Consider the following 23522-nt stretch of genomic DNA (forward strand, 5'->3'; position numbering starts at 1 on the left):
TCACATGGTGTGATTCTCTCAGTTAAAACGATCAGCTACGATATTGTGGTTGCATTATTTTAAGAAAAAAGATCAAGAGCAAACAATATAAATGTATTCTACATTAATTTACATGGTTATTTAAAAAAATAAAAGCATATCATAAGAAGCTGTAGTAATTGAGATAATAAAATTATTGTATGTAGCGGATACATACCTTCCTCCACCTAGTTCTAAAGAGTCTCTGTCTCCTTTAATGAAGTACGAGTTTTCTCCACTCCACCTGAATATCTATTGAATGTAAAATATATTCAATTTATACTTGCGTTACTTAACAGATTAAGGTAATATGTTACTATACCACAGAATTTTATTTGCGCATTATGTGTCAATTAAAGCTGTTCAACTATTTCCAAAATGTGGACTTCTCACACAATACAAATGGCAAATGTTTCAGTAGCTAAATTAAGGAATTGATTTTTGAAAAAAATATTTGTTCTCGGGATGTAGGCTGCATTTATTGCCCATCCTAAGTTGTCCTGCTCTTGTATAATACATGCTACAACATTAGCTTTGTACTATTCCAATAAAATAGCTCTGATCCTCCTCTAAATACATGCAGCAGGAATTCTTCCTTTTGTTACAAAAAATGTACAGTGCAATTAACACATACTTGACAAAGTAGCTAATGTAGCATTTTAAAGCACACCTTTCCTCAAATGAGACATCCTCACAAGGCAATATCTTAAAGTTCTAGATCAAAAGTTATGTACATGGCATTTAACACAGCATGGTGTAAATCTTTTTTAAAAATGATTTTGCCAGCAACTTCTCTCAACTACCTAAACTTTCTAAAAACTGCAAAATGTAAGCACTTACCTTGAACTGTGGATTGAATGTATAGAGGAAGGTTTCTCCTGTACCAAAACAATGGTCACTTAATCTGAAAGGGTGTGATGCTAATGCTCCAAATATCTGCAAAGAGAACAAAATCTTAGTTTACAAACTTGCACTGCTAAATTCTTGGGCTAGAGCTGGATTTTTACCAACCTCGGCGGGTCCGTGGCGTGCGATATCCATGGCGGGTCCCGACCCCGCAGCTGTGTCGATCCCGGCCTCCAAAGTGATGGGGCTTGTTAAACCCACCCTGTGAGGTTCCTAGCCAATTAAAAGGAAGCGGGTCTGATGACATCAATTGATGACACATCATCAGCCGGTTTCCTTAAAGGGACCATGTCCAAATTCATTTTGACAGTTCTACTGTCAGTGTTTTACAGCATTGAGGTGCTGCAAACACTGACAAGCACGGCACAAAAGTGCATGGCTGCACCCAGGCGCTCTTATGACTCCCTTCATATGCTTATGGAGGGAGTCACAGCACGCAAGGAGGTTCTCTTCCCTTCCAATGGGCAGAAGAGACCTCCCCAGGAGACCAATGCAGCCTGGTTGCACATTGCACAGGAGGGCACAAGCAGGGAATTCATCAGGAGGACCAGGCTGCAGTGGCGCAAATCTTTCAATGATCTCAGTAGATCACAAAACGTTACTGCAAAGCCACACTCAGCCTCATCCTGCTGTGCCACTCATCACATCCCCATCACTCTGCCTTCCCTACCCTACTCCTGCACATCCTTACTCACACCAACGTACCTTGCACCTCCACCCATCCCTCTCTATCTACATTATCACATCCCCATCTCACTAGCTACTCCTCACACTCACCCTCATCCTGGTGCAATCATACCAACTAACAACACACAAGGGTAGGCAGTTGTGTGTTATCGCCAATGTTCATGTAAAGTTTCTGTTAATGTGTTGTCAAACATTGAGATATTTATTTTCAATACTTTGCCTTCTTGGACAGATCTGTGTGCACCTTTGGAAGTGTCTTAGTGAGTTGCAGTGAATGATGAGACATAACGGTTCCCCCCCCCCCCCCCAAAAGGTGATGAGTGTGAAAGGAATGGCTTGGGCATTGTAGGGATGCTTTATGGTGTTGGTGTGGGGTGGTGCCAACCTGGCGCATCATGTGGCAGCCAGGGTGTACAGCATCAAGTGAAGTAAATCTGGCCATGGTGAGGCCATCCCTGGCAGCAATGTGGTCGGGTGCTGATACCCTGTGTCCTGTGCAGCATCAGGTGATTGTGGAGAAGGTTGGTGCTGCTGGTGTGCCTGGCGATGCTGGTTTTGGGGCTGATCGTGGTGGGATTCCGAGGACCAAGGTGAGATTTTTAAGGGCATCGATGCTGATGGATTAAATGGCAGCTGAAGTTGAGATGACAGAAGCGATGTCAATGGTGAGAGAGGTTGCTCCAAGGAGGTGACACTGGATAGAGAGTTTGCTCCAAACCTCCATAAAGCTGAAAAGTGTATTCCAAATCCTGACGGCTCCAGCTTCTAAGATTGGAAATTGAACAGCTGTGAAATGGTAGCTTTTATACCACTTTTGCAGCTGTCAACTATTCACAGCAATGGAGATTCATTGAGAACCCGACACACTTCCCTGACGTGATCCCTGAACACGGGAACCTCGTCAAAAAACATGGAAATATCATTGGAGCCTGGTAAAATGCTGCTTAAACACATTTAAGCAGCTTCTTAAATATCTCAATTGTCTGACCCACTTCTTAATGCTGGGTCTGCAAACTGCAGGCAGAGCTGGCACTTGGGAAATTAACAAGGAGGCGGGTTCAGAGCAGACTTTGGCCCCGCTGTCAATCACTGTCATTTTGACAGCAGACCCGCCTCCAATCTCACAGCGCCGGCAAGATTCTGGCCATAAATTCTGCTGTATCCCTCTACCAATTATAGTTGCACGCTTATTTCCTTAAAAAACTGAGAATTTATCAATTTATTTACCTGATTATCCATGTCTTTGACAACTAGAAGTACAGGAGTATCAATGACAGCCAAACTACGGTAAAGTGTCCTTAAGCTTGTTCCGTGAACTGCTGTACTGTACATAAGTCGCCAAGCATACCCCTGTGTTCTTGCAGGAAGGTGCTGTGTAAGCTGCGGAGAGGAAAGCACTTCATTAGTGGGTTTCTCTACACACAAAAGATTAAAACCACTAGAAAGTGTTTCAGATATCTTTACCTTTTCAATGTGGAAACTCTCCAGCAGCTCACTAGGGTCTGCAAGAACAGGTTGTAGATCTTCTGTCTCTTCTTCATAAAAACTGCCAATGCTCTGGCGTCGTTTTGCCTCTTCAATGGTGATGATCTGTAAAACAAATTGATTACAAAATTTGTGGCATTTTTCAAAACTCCCTGCCCCTCCAACACCCTTAAAGAAAAACAGGCTTCTTGCTTCTGACTGCTATACAGTGACTGCTGCAATGTGCCTTGAATTGATATTAGGTAGATGTGTTTTAGGCTTGGCATGATGCCTCCTCATGATTGAATAGCTTGCTAACACACCCTGTTCAAGCTCTCAAGAGGGGACGACATTTGGATGATAACCAGAGTCCAAAATACCAGAATGAATCACCACACCACTCAGATGAGAAAGGTAGAAAATTGAGAACATTTAATACACCAAAATTAAATAGACCTTCAGACCTCAAGGGAGATTTATATATTTTCTGCTAGTTTCTATGATTGAATTTATGCAAATAATAGCCAAGCGTGGGTGCAAAGTTTCTTTCTTCCTTATAACCAAAGTCTATATACAACCAAAAAAAAAAATCGCACATTCTATACATTTGTAAAAAAGCAACAGGATTTTAAAGTATATGAAAACATATTTTAAAGCACCAAATCACTTGTTTTTATTGCACCAGAATAAATACAAATGAAATGAATCAGTGTCGAAAACATTATTTTACATACTTCAATTTCTAATGACAAATAAAACACTTTATGTTCTGAGCTAAGCCAAAAAAACTATAACATGTAAAGACTTTAAAAAACCTTTCTTGATTTGCTGCTTCTAGGTGAATGGTGGTGGTGCAATATAGAGACAGAGACCTCAAGAAAGAAAAAATGTTTTTAATTAAACATTTCAAGTTAGTAAGGTGATTCAAATTAGGATTAGAGCTTTTTGATTAGGAGGATAATACTGTTTTAGATGAAGGACTAAATTTAAATAGTTAACACATTTTTTAAGCCTACTCTGCATATAAATGTTCCCTTTATCCTCATTTACCATGTCCCACATACAATTAGGCATGCTATGCTTCAACACGCATAAACTTAACATACATGGTTTAAAGCTCCATAATGTTTATTTATATTCTACATATAAAAAATGCACTATGTATTTTTAAACAAGCACATAATTTACATGTTACTAAAATGGATCCAGTAGGCCATTAATCCATTAATTTAGGATTTGGGAATTCAAGAGTTTTCCCTGATAATAAATATTACTTTTAAATGTATGATTCAAAATTAGTACAATTTGATATTGCGTTGCTGAATTCATATGAAAATATGATCATCATACCCCACAAAATCACATTGAAGAAAACTAGTCTTTAGTCTCTTAATAAATAGTGACAAGAAAAAAGTGAAGACTCCACGACAAAAAACAAAATTATCCAGTAATCAGCATAAAGCGATGGCATGGGCTTTTTAAACCTACCAATCAAAAACTGCTGAGAGAGAATATTGCAAATACAACTCACAGTACAATTCTTGAGCAATTTAAAATGTATACAAAACAGCTGTGAAAGAAAACTATTGTGCAAAATTTTAATTAAAAAATGAAAGGTTTTGGTCATCTTAAAATGGGTAAATTGCTCAGTAAAAACTATTTATTTAGTCTTGCACCTAAAAATATTTCCCTTTTAAAATAAATCTTAAACTGAATTAAGCAAAAGTAAGGAAAAAAGTGTAACTGACCTGTACAAAGGATTCATCATCTCCCTTTGCCTTAAATACAATTCTAATATTAGATGGTATTCTAGGGACCCTCATTTCTGCAACTGGATATCCACAAAACTCTGATCAATCACTTGTAAGTAACAATTACTGAACTGCCTTCAACTGCTTATGAGGCGCTTGCTTCTACGCTCAATTGTACTTGATTGGCTGTCGCTGCATAATGAACTACTTTCCATTTCACGTACAGTAGTAACTTTCGTTTTGCTCTGAAACCAAATATCAAGCTCAAAGCAAAACTGGAAACTTGCCAAAGTTCCCTTCCTGTACACCCATCATAAAATATCATTAGACCATCTGGGAGTGGTTCCATGTTTTTATTAATAGATATATAAAAATACAAATTATATATATCGCTCTGTTCAAGTTTTATTACTTGTGTTACGTTATATTGAGTAAATGAATCTCAAGAATAAAATAAGAAATTAATTCTATTCAAGTGAATACTTGCTAATGAAATAATAATTTTAAAGCTGCAACATGCTCAATTCTCCCCACCCCAGTTTGATTTTATATTTCTAAATCCATCTTTTATGTCCACCTACCAAAACCAATTTACAAGATGAACAGCCAATGAACCAAAGCAACTTGATAGCCAGCAAATAAAGCTGTTAATTTTGACAAAAAACTTTGGTTTATTTAAATTTGAATTTGTTTAAAACCAGCTGAAACAGTTAAGACACCTGGACTTTAGGCAGATTTTTAAACTCATTTTGCTTGGTGGGAACGGTGCAGGCGGGGGTCAAGATGAGGGGGTGGTGCGGAAGGGAGGAAAGAGTTTGTGCCGAGTTCCCACCCCCTACCATCGTAACTAATCTGAATTCAGGCACGGGAAGGCTGCCCTACCCAGAGGAGCGGGGGCCTAATTTAAATGGCAAAGCCACGTCCCGATGACATTATCGGGACGTGCATGCCATTTGAACTGCGGGCCAAACTGAGGGCTGTGCAGTCTCAAACCCATCAGGCCAGAAGAGGTGCATTTAAGTGCTTTCTTCCCCTACTTTTTAAAGGTTACTTGTTGTTTAGGAGGAGTAGGAGTGCTGTCTGGTCCCCCAAAGATACTTCGGGCCTCCTCCCTTCACTCAATCACAGATTTTCCTGATCCCCCTCCATTCCTGGATTACCTTGCTGGGGACCGTTTTCATGGGTCCCCAGTGGCGGAATGCCCTCCACCCGCCAATTTAGACTCCTGCCTATTGGCTTCGGGTGGAAGTCAGTATCGGAGCATTTAAATGGGGCCCAGGAGTTAATATCTCTCCAGCCTCGTACTCTGTGGGAGCCAGACGGTTCGCCATACGCGTCGGCCCACACACCAAAGTTAAAAACAGGAGTATAGAATCAAGACCCAAATAGCTTATAAAATAATGCAATAAAATGTTACATTTAAAAAAATGTTTTAAAAGATGTGGTAATTGCAAATACTTTCGAGATGGATTTTGGCACAAGTGAAAAGGAATATGCTAATTTTCAGAACCAGTGTTAATATGTTTACTATCATTGATCCTATAATGACCATGGTTATATGAAGGGACTACTTTGAATATCCCACTTGTATCAGATCCAAACTAAATACCATCTACCAGTTCTTCCTCGTGCTATACAATTTGTTTCAAGTCTTCATGGAGTGACATTTAGAAAAAATGCACACTCTTGACTGGACAAGCCAGGTCTTCTCAACTTGAATGATTTACCCAGAAGTAATGCTACAGCACTTTATGCCAAGCTTTTTTTTTTTTTTTTTTAAACCCTCTGGTCTTTGCAAATGTACCACAGGAACTTTAGTTCTCCAGAAGGTAAATTCCTACTCCTAGGAGTTAAACAGAACTGGAAAGTAGCCAGTTTCTTCATACCACTTCCTGCATATTTCAAAAGTTGAAACATGTAACATCATCAAGCCAGCAAAAGCTTTTCACTTAAAAGTCAAGTCAATCAGGACAGATTAGTAAAATAAACTCCAGGATAAATGTAACAACATTCAAAATAAAAATAAAAGTTAAAAATGGGGCAAGGGGCAGGGTGGGGAAGGGAAGGCATTTACCCCTAGAATAGGTGCTATGCCCACACCTCCTACATAGGCTTAGGCCAGTATTACTGTACAACATTTTTGTTAAAGGCCATAATCCAAAGTGTCTGGTTGAAGGGCCATATTCAGGAATGCTTCAATGCACTGTACAGTGAAATCTGGGACTTGGGTGTACTCCTGGTCATACTGTCCCATCGCAAGGTGCTGCCAAGTGACCCTTTTACTTGCGCATGGATGTTAAATAGCAACCCCTTTCTGGAGGGGTAAAGGAGGAGAGGGAAAGGGTAGAATCCCACAGCTGGGCAGGCAACAAATAGAGGCCCAACATATAGGTCTTCTGCAAGGCAACTGTTAAGGGGAGAGGTGGACTGCAAGTTGACCCAGGTCAATGAGTAGCACTGAGTTAGAGGGAAAAAAATGAATTAGAGACATTTAGAAATACCCTTGGCAGCTGCAGTCTCGCCACAAACACTATCAGTGGTGAGGAACTGAATGAACTCATTTCCACTGGAAATATCTTAGCTTCTCTATCTCAGTCCCTTCATTCCTTGTTCATGAAGTAAAATATTTTTCTAAATTCAGGTGATTAGATTGTGGTATGATATTATGTATTATGATAGGTACTGACATTTTGGGAATTATTATTCCCAATGTGATTTGTGACTACAAAAATATTTTACATCAGTATAATAGGATCATTGATGATTTTACATCCCCTTGCTGGAATTAACTTAACAAGGATACTAAAATTTGAAGCTCCCCTTTTTAATCTTGTACACTCAAATACTTCATTGAAGGAAAAATGATGGGACCAAATTGTAGGGTTGTGAAATTTTCAAAAAGATTTCCATCGTTTAAAAAAAGATCCAATGTAACAGAAGAAGGTCAGCTTTGTTTAACCAGACATAATAAGGTGTGAAGAGAACTGAAAGTAGGTAGTTTCTTCTGCGCTAAATCAACAGTCTGCGACTCAGCTGAGGAAAATTACTTGGGGAATACCAAAGACTAGATGTTAAAAGTACAAATTCAAGGCAGAAGTGCAAATCTTCACTATGGATATAAGAAAAAAAATTCAGGAACGAGAAAAGGCAATAATCGAAGCTCATCCCTTTAGGTCCCTAGCTCTTCTATTATAGTATCCAACTCCATTGATCATTAATGTTTTAAATCTATTTTCTGGGAAATTTGAGTCACAAATTTTTTGTACTTTGCTGAATTTGTTGGAGCAGGGTAGCAACTCTGCTGCTAGTCTGGGCCTGCAACAGGTGGTGAGAGATCGAGGGGAAAACCTCCTCACCAACCTAACTGTCGCAGATGCATCTGTCCATGACAATATTGGTAGCAGTGACCACCACTCAGTCAGTCATTATGGAGACAAAGTCCCATCTTCACATTGAGGACACCCTCAATCATGTTGTGTGCCACTACCACCGTGCTAAATGGGATAGATTCAGAACAGATCTAGCAGCTCAAAACTGGGCATCCATGAGGCGCTGTGGGCCATCAGCAGCAGAATTGTATTCCACCACAATCTGTAACCTCATGGCCCGGCATATCTCTCACTCTACCATTACTATCAAGACAGGGGGCCAACCCTGGTTCAATAAGGAGTGTAGAAGAGCATGCCAGGCGTACCTAAAAATGAGGTGTCAACCTGGGGAAGCTGCAACATAGGACTACATGCATGCTAAAAAGCGGAAGCAGAATGCTATAGAGAGGGCTAAGCGATCCCACAATCAACGGATCAGATCAAAGCTCTGCAGTCCTGCCACATCTGGTCATGAATGGTGGTGGACCATTAAACAACTAATGGGAGGAAGAAGCTCCATGAATATCCCCATCCTCAATGATGGTGGAGCCCAGCACGTGAGTGCAAAAGACAAGGTTGAAGCGTTGGCAACCATCTTCAGCCAGAATGCTCCATATCGGCTTACTCCGGAGGTCCCCACCATCACAGAAGCCAGTCTTCAGCCAATTCGATTCACTCCACGTGATATCAAGAAACACTGAATACAGCAAAGGCTGTGGGCCCCAACAACATCCCGGCTAACATGCTGAAGACTTGTGCTCCAGAACTAGCCACGCCTCTAGCCAAGCTGTTCCAGTACAGCTACAACACTGGCATCTATCCAACAATGTGGAAAACTGCCCAGGCTTGTCCTGTCCACAAAAAACAGGACAAATCCAACCCAGACAATTACCGCCCCATCAGTCTCCTCTCAATCATCAGCAAAGTGATGGAAGGTGTCATCGACAGTGCTATCAAGCAGCACTTACTCACCAATAACCTGCTCACTGATGCCCAGTTTGGGTTCTGCCAAGGCCACTCGGCTCCCGACCTCATTACAGCCTTGATCCAAACATGGACAAAGGAGCTGAATTCCAGACGTGAGAGTGACTGCCCTCGATATCAAGGCAGCATTTGACCGAGTGTGGCATCAAGGAGCCCTAATAAAACTGAAGTCAATGGGAATCGGGGAGGGGGAAACGCTCCACTGGCCGGAGTCATACCTAGCACAAAGGAAGATGATTGTGATGGTTGAAGGTCAACCATCACAGCCCCAGGACAGCGCTGCAGAAGTTCCTTAGGGCAGTGTCCAAGGCCCATCCATCTTCAGCTGCTTCATCAATGATCTTCCCTCCAACATAAAGTCAGAAATGGGGATGTTCGCTGATGACTGCACAGTGTTCAGCGCCATTCACAACTCCTCAGATAATGAAGCAGTCCATGCCCGCATCCAACAAGACGAGGACAACGTTCAGGCTTGGGTTGATAAGTGGCAGGTAACATTTGCGCCACAGAAGTGCCAGGCAATGACTATCTCCAACAAGTGAGAGTCTAACCACCTCCCCTTGACATTCAAAGGCATTACCATCGCCAAATCCCCCACCATCAACATCCTGGGGTCACCATTGACCAGAAACTTAACTGGACCAGCCATATAAATACTGTGGCAACAAGAGCAGGTCAGAGGCCAGGTATTCTGCGGCGAGTGTCTCACCTCCCGACTCCCCAAAGCCTTTCCACCATCTACAAGGCACAAGTAAGGAGTGTGATGGAATACTCTCCACTTGCCTGGATGAGTGCAGCTCCAACAACACTCAAGAAGCTCGACACCATCCAGGACAAAGCAGCCAGCTTGATTGGCACCCCATCCACCACCTTAAACATTCACTCCCTCCACCACCGGCGAACCGTGGCTGCAGTGTGTACCATGTACAAGATGCAATGCAGCAACTCGCCAGGGCTTCTTCGGCAGCACCTCCCAAACCCGCGACCTCTTCTACCTATAAGGTAGAAGGCAGCAGGCGCATGGGAACACCACCACCTTCAAGTTTCCCTCCAGGTCACACCATCCTGACTTAGAAGTATATCGCCAATCCTTCATCGTCGCTGGGTCAAAATCCTGGAACTCCCTCCCTAACAGCACTGTGGGAGTACCTTCACCACACGGACTGCAGCAGTTCAAGAAGGCAGCTCACCACCACCTTCTCAAGGGCAATTAGGGATGGACAATAAATGCTGGCCTTGCCAGCGATGCCCACATCCCATAAATGAATGAAAAAAAAGATAAGAGTGATTATTCTTACTCAAAGGGCCTGCTGTAGATCCCTTAATGTTAATTCAAGCCTGATTATCTCATTGTGTTTTCCCCCTGGACTATCAAATCAACTTCCTTAAATTCCAAATTATATTGAATATATAAAGTTCTTTCTATTTTTCCTAAACATCTTAGATCTCTGCATATTCAATTCATCCTATCTTCTGGAGTTTCTATAATCGTTTTATCAATTTCTTGTTGATACATTTGCCTCTAACTCAAACTTCTAACATTCAAGTACAGGCATTTATTGTAGCATTTGTTTTAAAGAACAACGGAAAATTGCCTGTGGCATTGCCCATGTTGTGTTGATGAATAGAAGTGTTTTTCTTAATTAAAAAGATAGCGATAGAGTTGGGAGAGAAACTTAAGCAATTTGCTCCACCAAGCCACACAGTGCCACAACACTGACAGCTGACTTAGCAAAATAGAGTGGGAGATATTAACGTACCAATTTACAATGGTAACGGTCAACAAAGTCGTGTGACAAAAATGTGACAACAGCCTTAGCTTGGATTTACTTTGTTGACATTCTGTCCCTTCTCTTGACCACCCTCCAAGATCTGCTTACCTATAGTCAAATTTGTATTCCCTCCCTACCTAATTTAAATCAACTTTAATTACTTCCTCTATATTATTTGCTAATCTATTTGACTCTACCCTACTTCTTCTATCTCTCATGTAATAACATGATTTACCTGAAAAACTACTGTATGCTGTTTCCGCCAAACAGATGACCTCGTTTCTGCTCAAAATTGAACTGTTGCTTCTGCCTAAACCAATGCTGCTTCTAAATCAATTGCTCTACCAGTTCATTCATTCACATAATTCTTAGAAATAATACTGTAAAGCAAGCATTAACAGAGTGAAGAGATTTCACCAGTTTGATTTGATCTGCATTATAGTACAGTATTATACCTGCTATGGAATATTTGGTATTACTGTAGATGTGTGATTCTCAGCTAAAATAATAATGAATGTAGGTAGAAAGTTTAAAAAAAATCTCTTTATGTTCTAAAAGTAGAGTGACAAGGAACTTATTTTTCAGGATAATTAGTGCAGCTGCAATGCAACTTAAAAAAACACAACTTGGCAGGTTGCATTCATCATGCCAGGTAGATGTGAATAATCATTTCAAAATATTCAGTAGTAAAGAAGTTGACAATTAGACCACCCTAGCCTGAATACAGCTGCATGGCTAGGCCAATAAAATCTTGCAGACCTACATATGCACTGGCAACTTGTCCTTTGTACCTTTTTCAGATACCTAGAATTGCTCTATTTTTACTAGGTACTTGCTTAATTTTATAGAAGTGACATATTTCAAATCAAGTACCTACAGTTAGAACCAGCTCTGCCATATTACAGCAATATAAACCTTTAAAACAAAAGTAAAGTAGAGGAGTTAAAAATTAAAAAAAACAGATTTTCATATAAACCTATTAAAAGCTTAGGAAAAGATGATACTGCTATTTAACATGTGCGTCATCGCTCAATCTTGGATGATAGATGGGTCCATTTCAGACAATGATGGGTTCAATACAGTAAAAATGGTCGCTCCTACAATCTACAAAAAAACGTTACTTGTTCATTATCTGTAACTTGCCCAATAAAAATTCACCTCTTTAGGGGTTTAGTTCTTCTGTTATGGAAATTCTATCATCATCATATTCTGACTGTTCACCAAAAAAACAGTTTCAGCAGCCCACACTTATGTGCTTAAGGAAAGTTCCAGTCGTTATCTGCCTTCCATTCGTGACCTTATTTTAACCACAATGATATGCAAATGGAAGATTGTTTGGAGAGGGCTACCATAAAAGCTTTATATGTAAGAAAGCAACCTTGGAATCCTATGGAGGGGAAAAATATTATTTTATATTATTTCAATGCACATACCTGGGTATAGTTGAGGTGAGGTGAGAGTGACTGCCCTTGGCATCAAGGCAGCATTTGACTGAATGGGAATCAGGGGGAAAACTCTCCACCGGCTACAGTCATACCTAGCACAAAGGAAGATGGTTGTGGTTGTTGGAGGTCAATCATTTCAGCCCCAGGACATCGCTGCAATGGTTCCTCTGGGCAGTGTCTTAGGCCCAACCATCTTCAGCTGCTTCATCAATCACCTTCCCTCAATCATAAGGTTAGAAATAGGGATGTTCGCTGATGACTGCACAGTGTTCAGTTCCATTCTCAACTCCTCAGATAATGAAGCAGTCCGTGCCCACAAGCAGCAAGACCTGGATGGCATTCGGGCATGGGCTGATAAGCGGCAGGTAACAATCGCGCCACACAAGTGCCAGGCAATGACCATCGCCAACAAGAGAAAGTCTAACTACCTACCTCTGGCATTCAATGGCATTGCCATCGTCAAATCTCCTGCCATCAACATCCTGGGGGTCACCATTGACCAGAAACTTAACTGGACCAGCCACATAAATACTGTGGTTACAAGAGCAGGTTAGAGGCTGGGTATTCTGTGGTGAGTGACTCACCTCCAGACTCTCCAAAACTTTTCCACCATCTACAAGGCACAAGTTAGGAGCATGATGGAACACTCTCCACTTGCCTGGATGAGTGCAGCTCCAACAACACGCAAGAAGCTCAACACTATCCAGGACAAAGCAGCCCGCTTGATTGGCACCCCATCCACCACCTTAAACATTCACTCCCTCCTCCACTGGCACACCGTGGCTGCAGTGTGTACCATCTACAAGATGCACTGTAGAAACTCGCCAAGGCTTCTTCAACAGCACCTCCCAAACCTGCAACCTCCACCACCTAGAAGGACACGGGTAGCAGGCGAATGGGAATACCACCACCTCCAAGTTCCCATCCAAGTCACACACCATTCTGACTTGGAAACACATCATCGCTGGGTCAAAATCCTGGAACTCCCTAACAGCACTGTGAGAGTCCTTCACCACACAGATTGCAGCGGTTCAAGGCAGCAGCTCACCACCACCTTCTCAAGGGAAATTAGGGATGGGCAATAAATGCTGGCCTTGCCAGTGATGCCCACATCCCATGAATAAAAAAGTTACGAATGCACAGCATTAGCTTAGATTTCCAGTGGCAAGGATTCTGTGTAAGGTTATCAAAAAGAAAAACTTCCTAGAATTAAGATTTCGAAATTTGAAATATAAGTGTTAAAATTACCCAATATAACCTACCTCCCAACTTTTAGGAATTGGGTCACTGAAGAAATTATCAATCACTTCCAGCTCATCCTTCTCGACCACCACAAAACCCTGGTCTTTGGCATCTTTCCCATATACTTCTGGTGACCACTGAACAAAGAACGCATACAGGTGATCTACCCTGGATAGTAGAGAGAAGGGGAAAAAAACTGTTAATATAGGTTACAGTAAAGATCCAGATTTTGGACTTTTACGTGCTTTTTAGTTATCTGCTATTTCAGTGAAGTCATCCCTATATGTTGCAATATAATTTCTGAGAAACTGAACATTTGTCTGAACTTGTCAATACTTTTGACAGAGCACAAGTAACTGTTCGGACAGCAGCAACTACAACATTGGCTATACTCACAGGTAAGTTTAGTTTTATACAGTGAAACAGACAAGAGGCTCAAGGGCGCCCAAGGACATGCAAGATTAGGCATCATCTTACATAGATATAATACACTTAATGGACATTTCATTTTAGAACTTAATAAATAACATTTGGCAAAAATAAATGGCTATAATCCAATCAAAAGTGTGAGAAAACCACAATTTGGAAAAGTGAGCTTTTAAAACCTGATTAAAATTTTGACCTCAATATACCATTAACCACACTGTAAAAATACTGCCCACATCCTTTAATGCAATGGAAATAAAGATACAACAGGTTTGACCCAGATGTTTCTTCTCTTCCAGACATACCTATCGTATTTCAACACAAATAAGTAACTACTGTATCATGTACAAACAGTTGTGAATAAAAATATAGAAGTTAACATAAAGTAGCAGTATGTTTTACTTTCATGGTGCTGCAAACAGAATTGTGACAAAACATAGCTTGTTTGAAAATGCTAAGTACTGCCTTTTCTACCTTTGTTGGTGTGTCTATTTTCAGTGTGGGTGGACTGAATAAGTAAACTGCATGTTCTAAAATTGCGGCAAGTTCTAAAATTGAGCTTGATTCTTTTATGCTCAGCCTTCACATACAAATATGATTATCCTTCATCTTACAAGGAAAGGGGTGCAGGAAATAATCACTTAGGTACCTTGCTTTTAACAGCTATGTGCCATGCACATTCTAATCAGGTGACGTTCCACTGTTCTGCCACATATAAACAGCACTCAGTTTTTTTCTGGTTGTCAGTAGCACTCCCCCATTGCCAGGTCTTGGAATATTCAGAGTGCTTCTCAGTCTTATCAACTTTTTTGTGGAAGCAGATGTTAGATCCGTGTATCTTAATGTTGTGTCCTTCAATAATCAGACAACAGACTGCAGGGGACGATTCAACAGGTGTTTACTGAATGAGGGTTACTCTAGAACTAACCATACAGATCACTACTCAGGGTTTATATACAGGTGTGGTCACTGCCGGTACTACAGTATACAGGAGCTGTAAAAAGTAGTTCTCTCCCTTAAAAGGTACATACATTACAATTCCTCCCCTTTTAGATTAACAGTACCATAACACTCATTTAACAATTAAATATCAAACTAATTACAATGAACACTTTTAACATGCAACATTAGCTGAAAATAGTCTATTTATAAATTCAGTTTTTGGGGAGGCTTCCTGATCCTTTCTGGATAGCGCCTTTCCCGAGTGTCTTGCTCTTGGTGCGGAGGTGATTCTGGCCCCCTGTCGTCGGTTGGTTCATTAGCTTCCGATGCTACTGTTTCTGGGGTAGATGCGACCTGTACGTCGGGTTCCTCACCAGGTACGTATGGGCGAGACATGGGGTTGACTTGTTCCTGTGACTCTAGGATCTGGTCAGCATCGCGTCTCACGATGTTCTCCCCAACGTCCACTGTGTACATTAGTGGGCCCTGCCGTGTGCATATCGTTTCTGGCTGCCATTTTTCTGTTCGGTAGTCACGGGCCAAGACTGGTTGCCCTACATTGAAGCTCCTTGTTGGCTTCTCATGGATGTGCTGGAATTGCTTACTCTCAACATCTCTTCGTACGTTTGGTCTGAGCAAATCCAGGCGAGATCTTAACCTTCGGTTAAAGAACATCATGGCTGGGGCCTGGTTGGTGACTGCATGTGTCGCATTCCGGTAGGTGAACAGGAAATTGTCCACCTTGTGCTGCAGCACAAGGTGGACATGGTACATAGCCTTTATTGCCTTCTTAAAGGTTTGTACGAACCTCTCGGCCAATCCATTTGTGGCTGGATGATACGGGGCGGATGTGTAATGCCTTACCCCATTCTTTTTCAAGAACCTCCGGAACTCTTCAGACACAAACTGTGGTCCGTTGTCGGAGCAAATCTGTTCTGGCAAGCCATTCCTGGCAAAAATGGTCCGTAGGACTGCAATAGTTTTCTCCGTGGTGGTGGAGGACATTTTGATGACCTCAGGCCATTTCGAGTGCGCATCCACGGCTATTAAAAACATTGAGTCCATGAATGGACCAGCAAAATCAATATGCACCCGTTGCCATGGAGATGAGGGCCACTCCCATGGGTGTAGAGGGGCATGTGGTGGTGCATTTTGGACCTTCTGGCATCCTGAGCAGCTCTTGGTCAGGTCCTCGATTTGCTGATCGATCCCCGGCCACCACACATAAGCCCTAGCAAGGCTTTTCATTTTCACCCCTCCCAGATGACCTTCGTGAAGCTCATTGAGCACTCTCTCCCTTAACTTGGGTGGAATTACCACTCGGGATCCACACATCAAGGTTCCCTGGCATACTGACAGCTGTTCTCTTCTGGATGAGAATGCTGGCAACAGTGAGTCGCCATGTGCTGGCCATCCCTTCACCGTCAAATCATATACCCGAGACAGTGTCTGGTCATTTCGGGTTTCCTTCTCTATACCAGCGTTAGTTACTGGCAAGCATTCAATTATAGTCGAATGAAATATTTCGACAGGATCCACTGCTGGTGCTTCCTCCGTAGTAGGCAGTGGCAGGCGTGATAGCCCATCAGCGTTTCCATGCTGTTTCGTGCCCTTATACTCGATTTCATATTGGTGCGCCCCTAGAAAAAGGGACCATCCTTGTAGCCATTGCGCAGGCATCACCGGAACGCCCTTCTTTGGAATAAAGATGGAGACAAGTGGTTGGTGGTCAGTCAGCAAGGTGAACTTCTGCCCGTGCAGATAGTGATTGAACTTTTTCACTCCCCACACTAGGCTGAGGGCCTCCCTGTCAATCTGGGCGTAGTTACGCTCGGCTGAGGTTAGTGATCGTGACGCAAAGGCTATTGGCCTCTCTGAGTCGTCCGAGAATTTGTGCGACAGCACCGCTCCAATGCCGTAGGGTGACGCATCACATGCCAACCGAATTGGTAATGCCAGGTTGTAATGGGCCAATACCTCTTTCGATGTGATTAGTGTTTTGCTCTTCTGGAAAGCTCATCTACATTCGTCACTCCACTTCCATGGCACCCCAGTTTGCAGTAGGGTGTTCAGTGGGTGTAGTATTGTAGACAAATTTGGCAAGAACTTATGGTAGTAGTTTACCAGCCCGAGGAACGACCTCAGTTGTGACACATTTTCCGGTGCTGGAGCCTTGACTACTGCCTCAATCTTCTCTGGGGACTTATGTAACCCCTCTTTATCGAGAACGTGGCCACAATACGAGATCTGTTTTCTAAAAAACTCGCATTTGGGGCGGTTAGCTCGGAACCCATATTCCTGCAATCTAGTGAGCACCTGCTCCAGGTTGGCAAGGTGATCACTGTCATTTTCACCCGTGACCAGGGTGTCGTCCAAATAACACTGGGTCCCTGGGATCCCTTGCAGGACTTGTTCCATTGCCCTCTGCCAAATAGCTGGAGCTGATGCTACCCCGAATACCAGCCGGTTGTATTGGTAGAGACCTTTATGGGTGTTGATTGTGAGGTATTTTTTTGATGCTTCTTCTGCCTCCATTTGCAGATACGCCTGGGCCAGATCAATCTTAGTGAAGCGTTTCCCTCCAGATAGCGAGGCGAAAATATCTTCAATCCGCAGAAGTGGATATTGTACGGTGTGAAGGACTGGGTTCACTGTTACCTTAAAGTCCTCACAGGTGCGAACCTTCCTTGGTTCCCCAGGCGTGCTGCTCAACGACTTTTTCATCACAGGGACGATGGGTGTAGCCCACTCGCTCCAGTCTACCTTGGACAGTACACCTGAACGTTCCAGACTCTCCAGCTCTGCTTCGACGGCTGGGCGGATCGCATAAGGTACTGGTCTGGCCTTAAAAAATTTTGGGCTTGCGTTTTCTTCAATTTTAATCATCGCTGTCATGCCTTTTAGTGTTCCGAGTCCTTGCTGGAACACTTCTTTCGCGTCAGTTAGGATCTTTGACAGTCGCCCAGGTGTGACGTCGTCATCCTTTTTGTCAGCCACAGTCAGTGCCTGTATGGAATGCAAATCTAGCTGTATCTTCCGGATCCATTCACGTCCTAGTTGTGGTGGTCCTCCATCTGGCAATACATATAGGTCCATTTTTGGTGTTTCCTTGCCGCTATATATAACGTTCACCCTTATTTTTCCTTTGGGGTAGACTTTTTGCCCCGTGTACGTCTTCAAGACAATCTTTGTATCTCTCAAGGGTATATGCGAGAATAGCCGCTTGTAGTCCCTTCGGTTTATGACTGTTAGGGCTGATCCTGTGTCCAATTCCATTTTCACTTGGACTCCTGCTATCTTGAGCGTGACCCAGATAGTTTGGTGATCCTCCGTTTTGACCACATTATGTAGTTTCAGACAACCCAGCTCCTTGCTGCCGGAGTCTGTATCACTCTTCTGTTCGTCTGAATTACTCTCCGTCACCTTATGTACCTTCTTGTACTTCTCCTGTGGAGATTTCTTGCTGCTGGTTTTCTTTCCCGACCTGCAGACTCTTGCTATGTGTCCTACTTTTCCACACTGTCTGCACACTTTGTCCTTGAACCAGCAATCATTATGGTCGTGTGTTGTTCTGCCGCAGCGATAGCACTTCACTGTTCCGTATGACATTTCATTTGTGCCATATTCTTGCGGTCTCCGTTGTATCTCTGCAGCGCCCCGTGCTGCTGCTTCGTGAGATACTGCAATGCTGAAAGCCTTGTCCAGCGTAAGATCCTTTTCTGATAGAAGCCGTTTCTGGGTTCCTTCACTTTGAAGCCCACACACAAACTTGTCCCTTAAAGTATCTGCTAGTCCCGTTCCAAACTGGCAGTGTTTCGATAGCTTGCGCAGTTCCGTTAAATACTCAGCATTACTTTCATCTTTATGCTGGTTCCTTTTGTGAAACTTAAATCTTTCTGCTATCAGCAGCGGTGTGGGGTTTAAGTGGTCCTGTAGGATTGACACTATGTTTTCAAAATCCTTTTCTACTGGCTTCTCTGGGGTTACTAGGTTTCGTAGTAAGCCATACGTTTTTGCACCCATTGAATTCAACAATACCAGCACTTTCTTGTCATCTGGCACTTCATTCGCCTTGCAGTATACTTCTATGTGTTCGACATATGTCGTCCAATCTTCGACTTCATTGTCGAACGCTGTGATACTGCTACTCTTCGGCATTTTTGGGTGTGGTTAGACTGGCTTAAAATGGCGTCTCCCACGCTTTCCATTCTTCCCCGGTGCGGCTTAAAATGGCGTCTCCAGTGCTGCTGCCAACGCCGCTCTCGGCGGTCCTCGTGGCAAATGGCGACGCCCTGTGGGTTTTGTGCGCTGCTCCTGCGCTGCTGCCAACGCCGCTCTCTGCGGTCCTCGTGGCAATGGAAGCGCCTCGCGTTTTCCTGCGCGCCTCTCTCCCCTGTTGACGCTGCTCGGCCCTTGAACACCGGCTGCGCGCTGCTCTCTCTCGCCTCTCTCCCCCGTTGACGCTGCTCGGCCCTTGAACACCGGCTGCGCTCTGCTCTCTCTCGTCTCTCTCCCCCGTTGACACCGCTCGGTCCTGAACACCGGCTGCGCCCTGTGCGCTCTGCCCTCTCTCTGTCCCCCGTCGACGCTGCTCGGGCTTTTTCTGTGCCGCTCGGTCGGGCTCTAGCCCGTCGCTGTCCGGGAAGGGTCTGCGCAGTACCTGTTGCCAGCCCGTTTCGCTGGACCACCGTGACTGGAAAGCCAAGCCTGGCTCTCGACAGCCTCCCCTGCGATGCTCAAATCTCTGCTGGATGACTGGGCGGTTGCCCGTGGTCGACGCCCGTGCTTCTGGACTCGACCTTCTTCCACTGTTCTCCAGGAGCGAATCCCTGGGAGGTGATGCAGAGTTGCAGGTAGGTTCGAATCTGCCACGTCGCCAATGTTAGATCCGTGTATCTTAATGTTGTGTCCTTCAATAATCAGACAACAGACAGCAGGGAACGATTCAACAGGTGTTTACTGAATGAGGGTTACTCTAGAACTAAATGTACAGATCACTACTCAGGGTTTATATACAGGTGTGGTCACTGCCGGTACTACAGTATACAGGAGCTGTAAAAAGTAGTTCTCTCCCTTAAAGGTACATACATTACAGCAGAAACTGCATGGTTATGTCTATCCAGACACTGCTGAGTTAGAGCATCCTTATAGGCTAAGCCAAAGTGGTAGTCCAGCAGGTCCTATCTTTTCTGGAAAAACAATCTGGATAAATTCTAACTGCAATCAGCTTGGGAGGTTATCGGAGTTTGCTTGCAGACCATGCAAGGCTTTGTTTCATTTCCATTGGACAGATTTGTGGCCACCCAGGTGGTGGGTTCTGTGCACAGCATGAGCCATGTACTTGCCCTGTACACTTTAGTCTCACATATCTGCTGCTTGAATACCATGGATAAAAACTAATATTTTCAAACCTTAAACACAACATTTTTGAAAACTTATTCTAGTCATTTTGCTTTTTGTTACTGGTTACTAGAAAATGCAGGTGAGGGAGAATTCTACCTTAGGCAAGCATCCAGAAACATGCAGTCTAACAGTCTGGTAAATTTCACAAAATACTTTTTCATCAAAAAGCACAATCCACTGGCAAACTTTTGGAATTTGTTTTAAAATGTAATTTAAAAGTCACAAAGGCAGAAACAAGTCACTTATTATCCAACTAATATACTCTATTTGCCTTGAGAATCTTAACCATTATACAATGCATTTTATATACAGATGGTTTTCTGCACTGAAATATATTCTGCCTATGTTCCCATTCATTTTGGCTGTAAGTCTTGATAAGGGACACTGTTACTGCGATAAGGGACACTGTTACTGCGATAAGGGACACTGTTACTGCATAGTTGATGCGATGTCAAAAGCCAAAGCCAACCAATGTTCTGGCCAGATTCTGAGTGAGCATTTCCCAAGTCAGTGCTCCATGTCTACCTCACAGTTCTATTTAATTAACACATTAATAGCCACAGTATTGCGGTGTTGGTTATTACTTTGATCAAAAAGTGCTTCTTGTAGACTTTCATTCCCCTTTCAGTAAATTAAAGCAAGGTACAGTGTGGCCTCTTGTTGCAAAGCATCTGAAGAGGTAGAATTTCAACTCTAGGATTAAATTCATGGAGAAGGATATTAACTCAGTTACTCTCCCCTCCAGCCTAAGCTTCTAGTTCCTCACTACATTTTCCTGTATTTCCATGCCCCACATGCCTCCAAGATCCTCTCTGTCGCTTGATGCATCTAACACGAGTCCACTTTCTCATAACATGCAACATCCTCAGTCTATTCATACAATATCTTAAAGCTACCTTTTAAAAAAAAGGATAGGTTAACATATTCTGATAGCAGGAGAAAGCGAAGAGGAGCACATGCAGGTGGTAAGTCACAGATGACAGTGAGAATAGGGAAGAGATATCAGACCCAGTTTCCATCCATCTCGTTCAAATACTATTTCCCCGGTAGCATACAGAACAGTGACAGAAGTTCACTGTGTGGGTGACAGTGTGCTAATAATTCAGATTTTTTAATTATTCGTTCATGGGATGTAGAGGTCGCTGGCAAGGCCAGCATTTATTGCCCATCCCTAATTGCCCTTGAGAAGGTGGTGATGAGCCACTGCAGTCCATGATACTTCTTTGTAACAGTTTGGTACAATTGAGTGGCTTGCTAGGCCATCTCAGAGGACAGTTAAGAGTCAACCACATTGCTGTAGGTCTGGAGTCACATATAGGCCAGACCAGGTAAGGACGGCAGATTTCCTTCCTTAAAGGACATTCGTGAACCAGATGGGTTTTTACGACAATCCGGTAGTTTCATGGTCACCATTACTGATACTAGCAACTGAATTTAAATTCCACAGCTGCCGTGGTGGGATTTGAACTCAAGTCTCTGGATTAGTAGTCCAGGCCTCTGGATTACTAGTCCAGTAACATAACCACTATGTAGTAGTTTCTAGATTTTTGGTAAGACATATTGCTTTCTTCAGCTAAGCTGCAGTATATTCCCAGTTCAGTGTAAAGCTGGAATTAAAATTAATTCTGCCAGTTTGCTGGAAGTCTTGGGCACTTTATAAACTTATCACCAAGTCACTTTAAAGTTATGAGAAAGGAGACACTCCCATCCACTCTCTCCCAACATTAAAAAACCCCACCAGGGAAGTGGAGTTCTGTGCCTGCAGGTGATAGACGTAATGCGAGTCAGTCAGGTGCAGTAAAATTCTGATTTTGGCAGCTGCACTTCACAGCTATTCATCTGTGACCAGCAATGTGATATCATTAGTTTTATTCATGCAAAAGGAGTCAACTTCTTAGCAAATCTTTTCAACAAATAGAAAATGGAACAATTATACAAGCATTCAAAATACAGAATTGAGTGCTTAAAATTTCACTTGTTTAAACTCCCAATTTATACATGTAATTTTGGAGGGAGAAACAAATAGTACTTACTCTCTAACACTGTAGCCAAGGCCCATTTTAAAGTTGCTGGGAAGATGGCAGTTATGTAGAGCAGTGGAAAGCTACTGCCGTTTTGGTGCAGCCACGTTGAGTTCACGTTCTGCACTGAGCTACACGAATGTTCACAATTTAATCAAAGCTAAACCATTTAGTTAACACTTGAATCATTGCCAGTACAATCATATTTCATCAGGCAACTACGTGGCCCCTTAAAAGTTGCTTATTAATCAAAGTGGTCTGCCAATGTTCAGAGTATCACATAACCTTGACAATGCTGCAGAATCGGTCTGATTTCAAGCATGTATTTGGCAAAGTACATCTGTCTGACATGAGGACTGTTTAAAATGTAATGAAAAGCCAACCATTTCCAAGTTTGTTTTTCCCAACTCAATATAAAATTATACTTTTTGTAAAGAAACATTTTTTCTTGTTAGCAAACAAAGCAGGTTATAGGAGAATTCTATTGTAGACTGTCAGTTATAAATATACAATCTAACAATTTAATTTCACAATGCAATTCATCAATAAGCACATTGGAAAGAATATCGGTGTATTTACACTACGAGCTTAGTGTTGCACCAGCATTAAATCTGGAGTCGTGGCCTGTCCTCCAGCTCTACAGTGCTGTCAGATACGCTTTGGGTGTCCCAAATGCCCATGCACATTAATTATTGTTACTTCCTCTGAAAGATTAGGAGAGGGAAGGGAGATGTACACAGCAAATGAATGTTCTCACCCACCTGCAGTCAGTCATAATTTTCCTAACAGAGAATAAGGATACAACAGTTGGGGTAGAGATGAAGTTTTGTTTAAAAAAAAAATACATGTCTCGGATGAGAGGCCATTTGCCCATCTAGACTGCTCCAGAGTCCATGATTATTCTATCATGGACTCCACTTCATGCCCCCCCCCCACCCCCGCTGTGCTGAGACCTTACTGCAAGAGGATACTGCTCATTCACTTTGAGAAGTTACGGTTCATTGTGCAGGAACTTTAAACAGTTTTGCAGAATTAACCATGTACATTTGCCACTGATCTGTCATTTGAAAATTCCAATCCAGTGGTAAACTGA

At 42.7% G+C, this 23522-nt stretch overlaps 1 protein-coding gene across 5 annotated transcripts in view; it reads right to left on the minus strand.

Annotated features, from left to right (window-relative positions):
- Positions 1-23522, minus strand: part of LOC147112692 (nuclear receptor coactivator 7-like) — a 169112-nt gene that overhangs the window by 2448 nt on the left and 143142 nt on the right. For all 5 annotated transcript variants that reach the window (XM_085997199.1, XM_085997197.1, XM_085997200.1 and 2 more), the window contains 5 exons: positions 13658-13805; positions 3076-3201; positions 2839-2991; positions 859-954; positions 197-270 (listed from right to left, as the gene is read on the minus strand). In XM_085997199.1, coding sequence (XP_085853325.1) covers positions 197-270; positions 859-954; positions 2839-2991; positions 3076-3201; positions 13658-13805 — 597 coding nt within the window. The remainder of the gene's footprint in view (positions 1-196; positions 271-858; positions 955-2838; positions 2992-3075; positions 3202-13657; positions 13806-23522) is intronic.

Source organism: Somniosus microcephalus, chromosome 9 (genome assembly GCF_052327205.1).
Source record: "Somniosus microcephalus isolate GS21.2 chromosome 9, FLI_Smic_1.0, whole genome shotgun sequence".
Taxonomy (NCBI): Eukaryota; Metazoa; Chordata; class Chondrichthyes; order Squaliformes; family Somniosidae; genus Somniosus; species Somniosus microcephalus.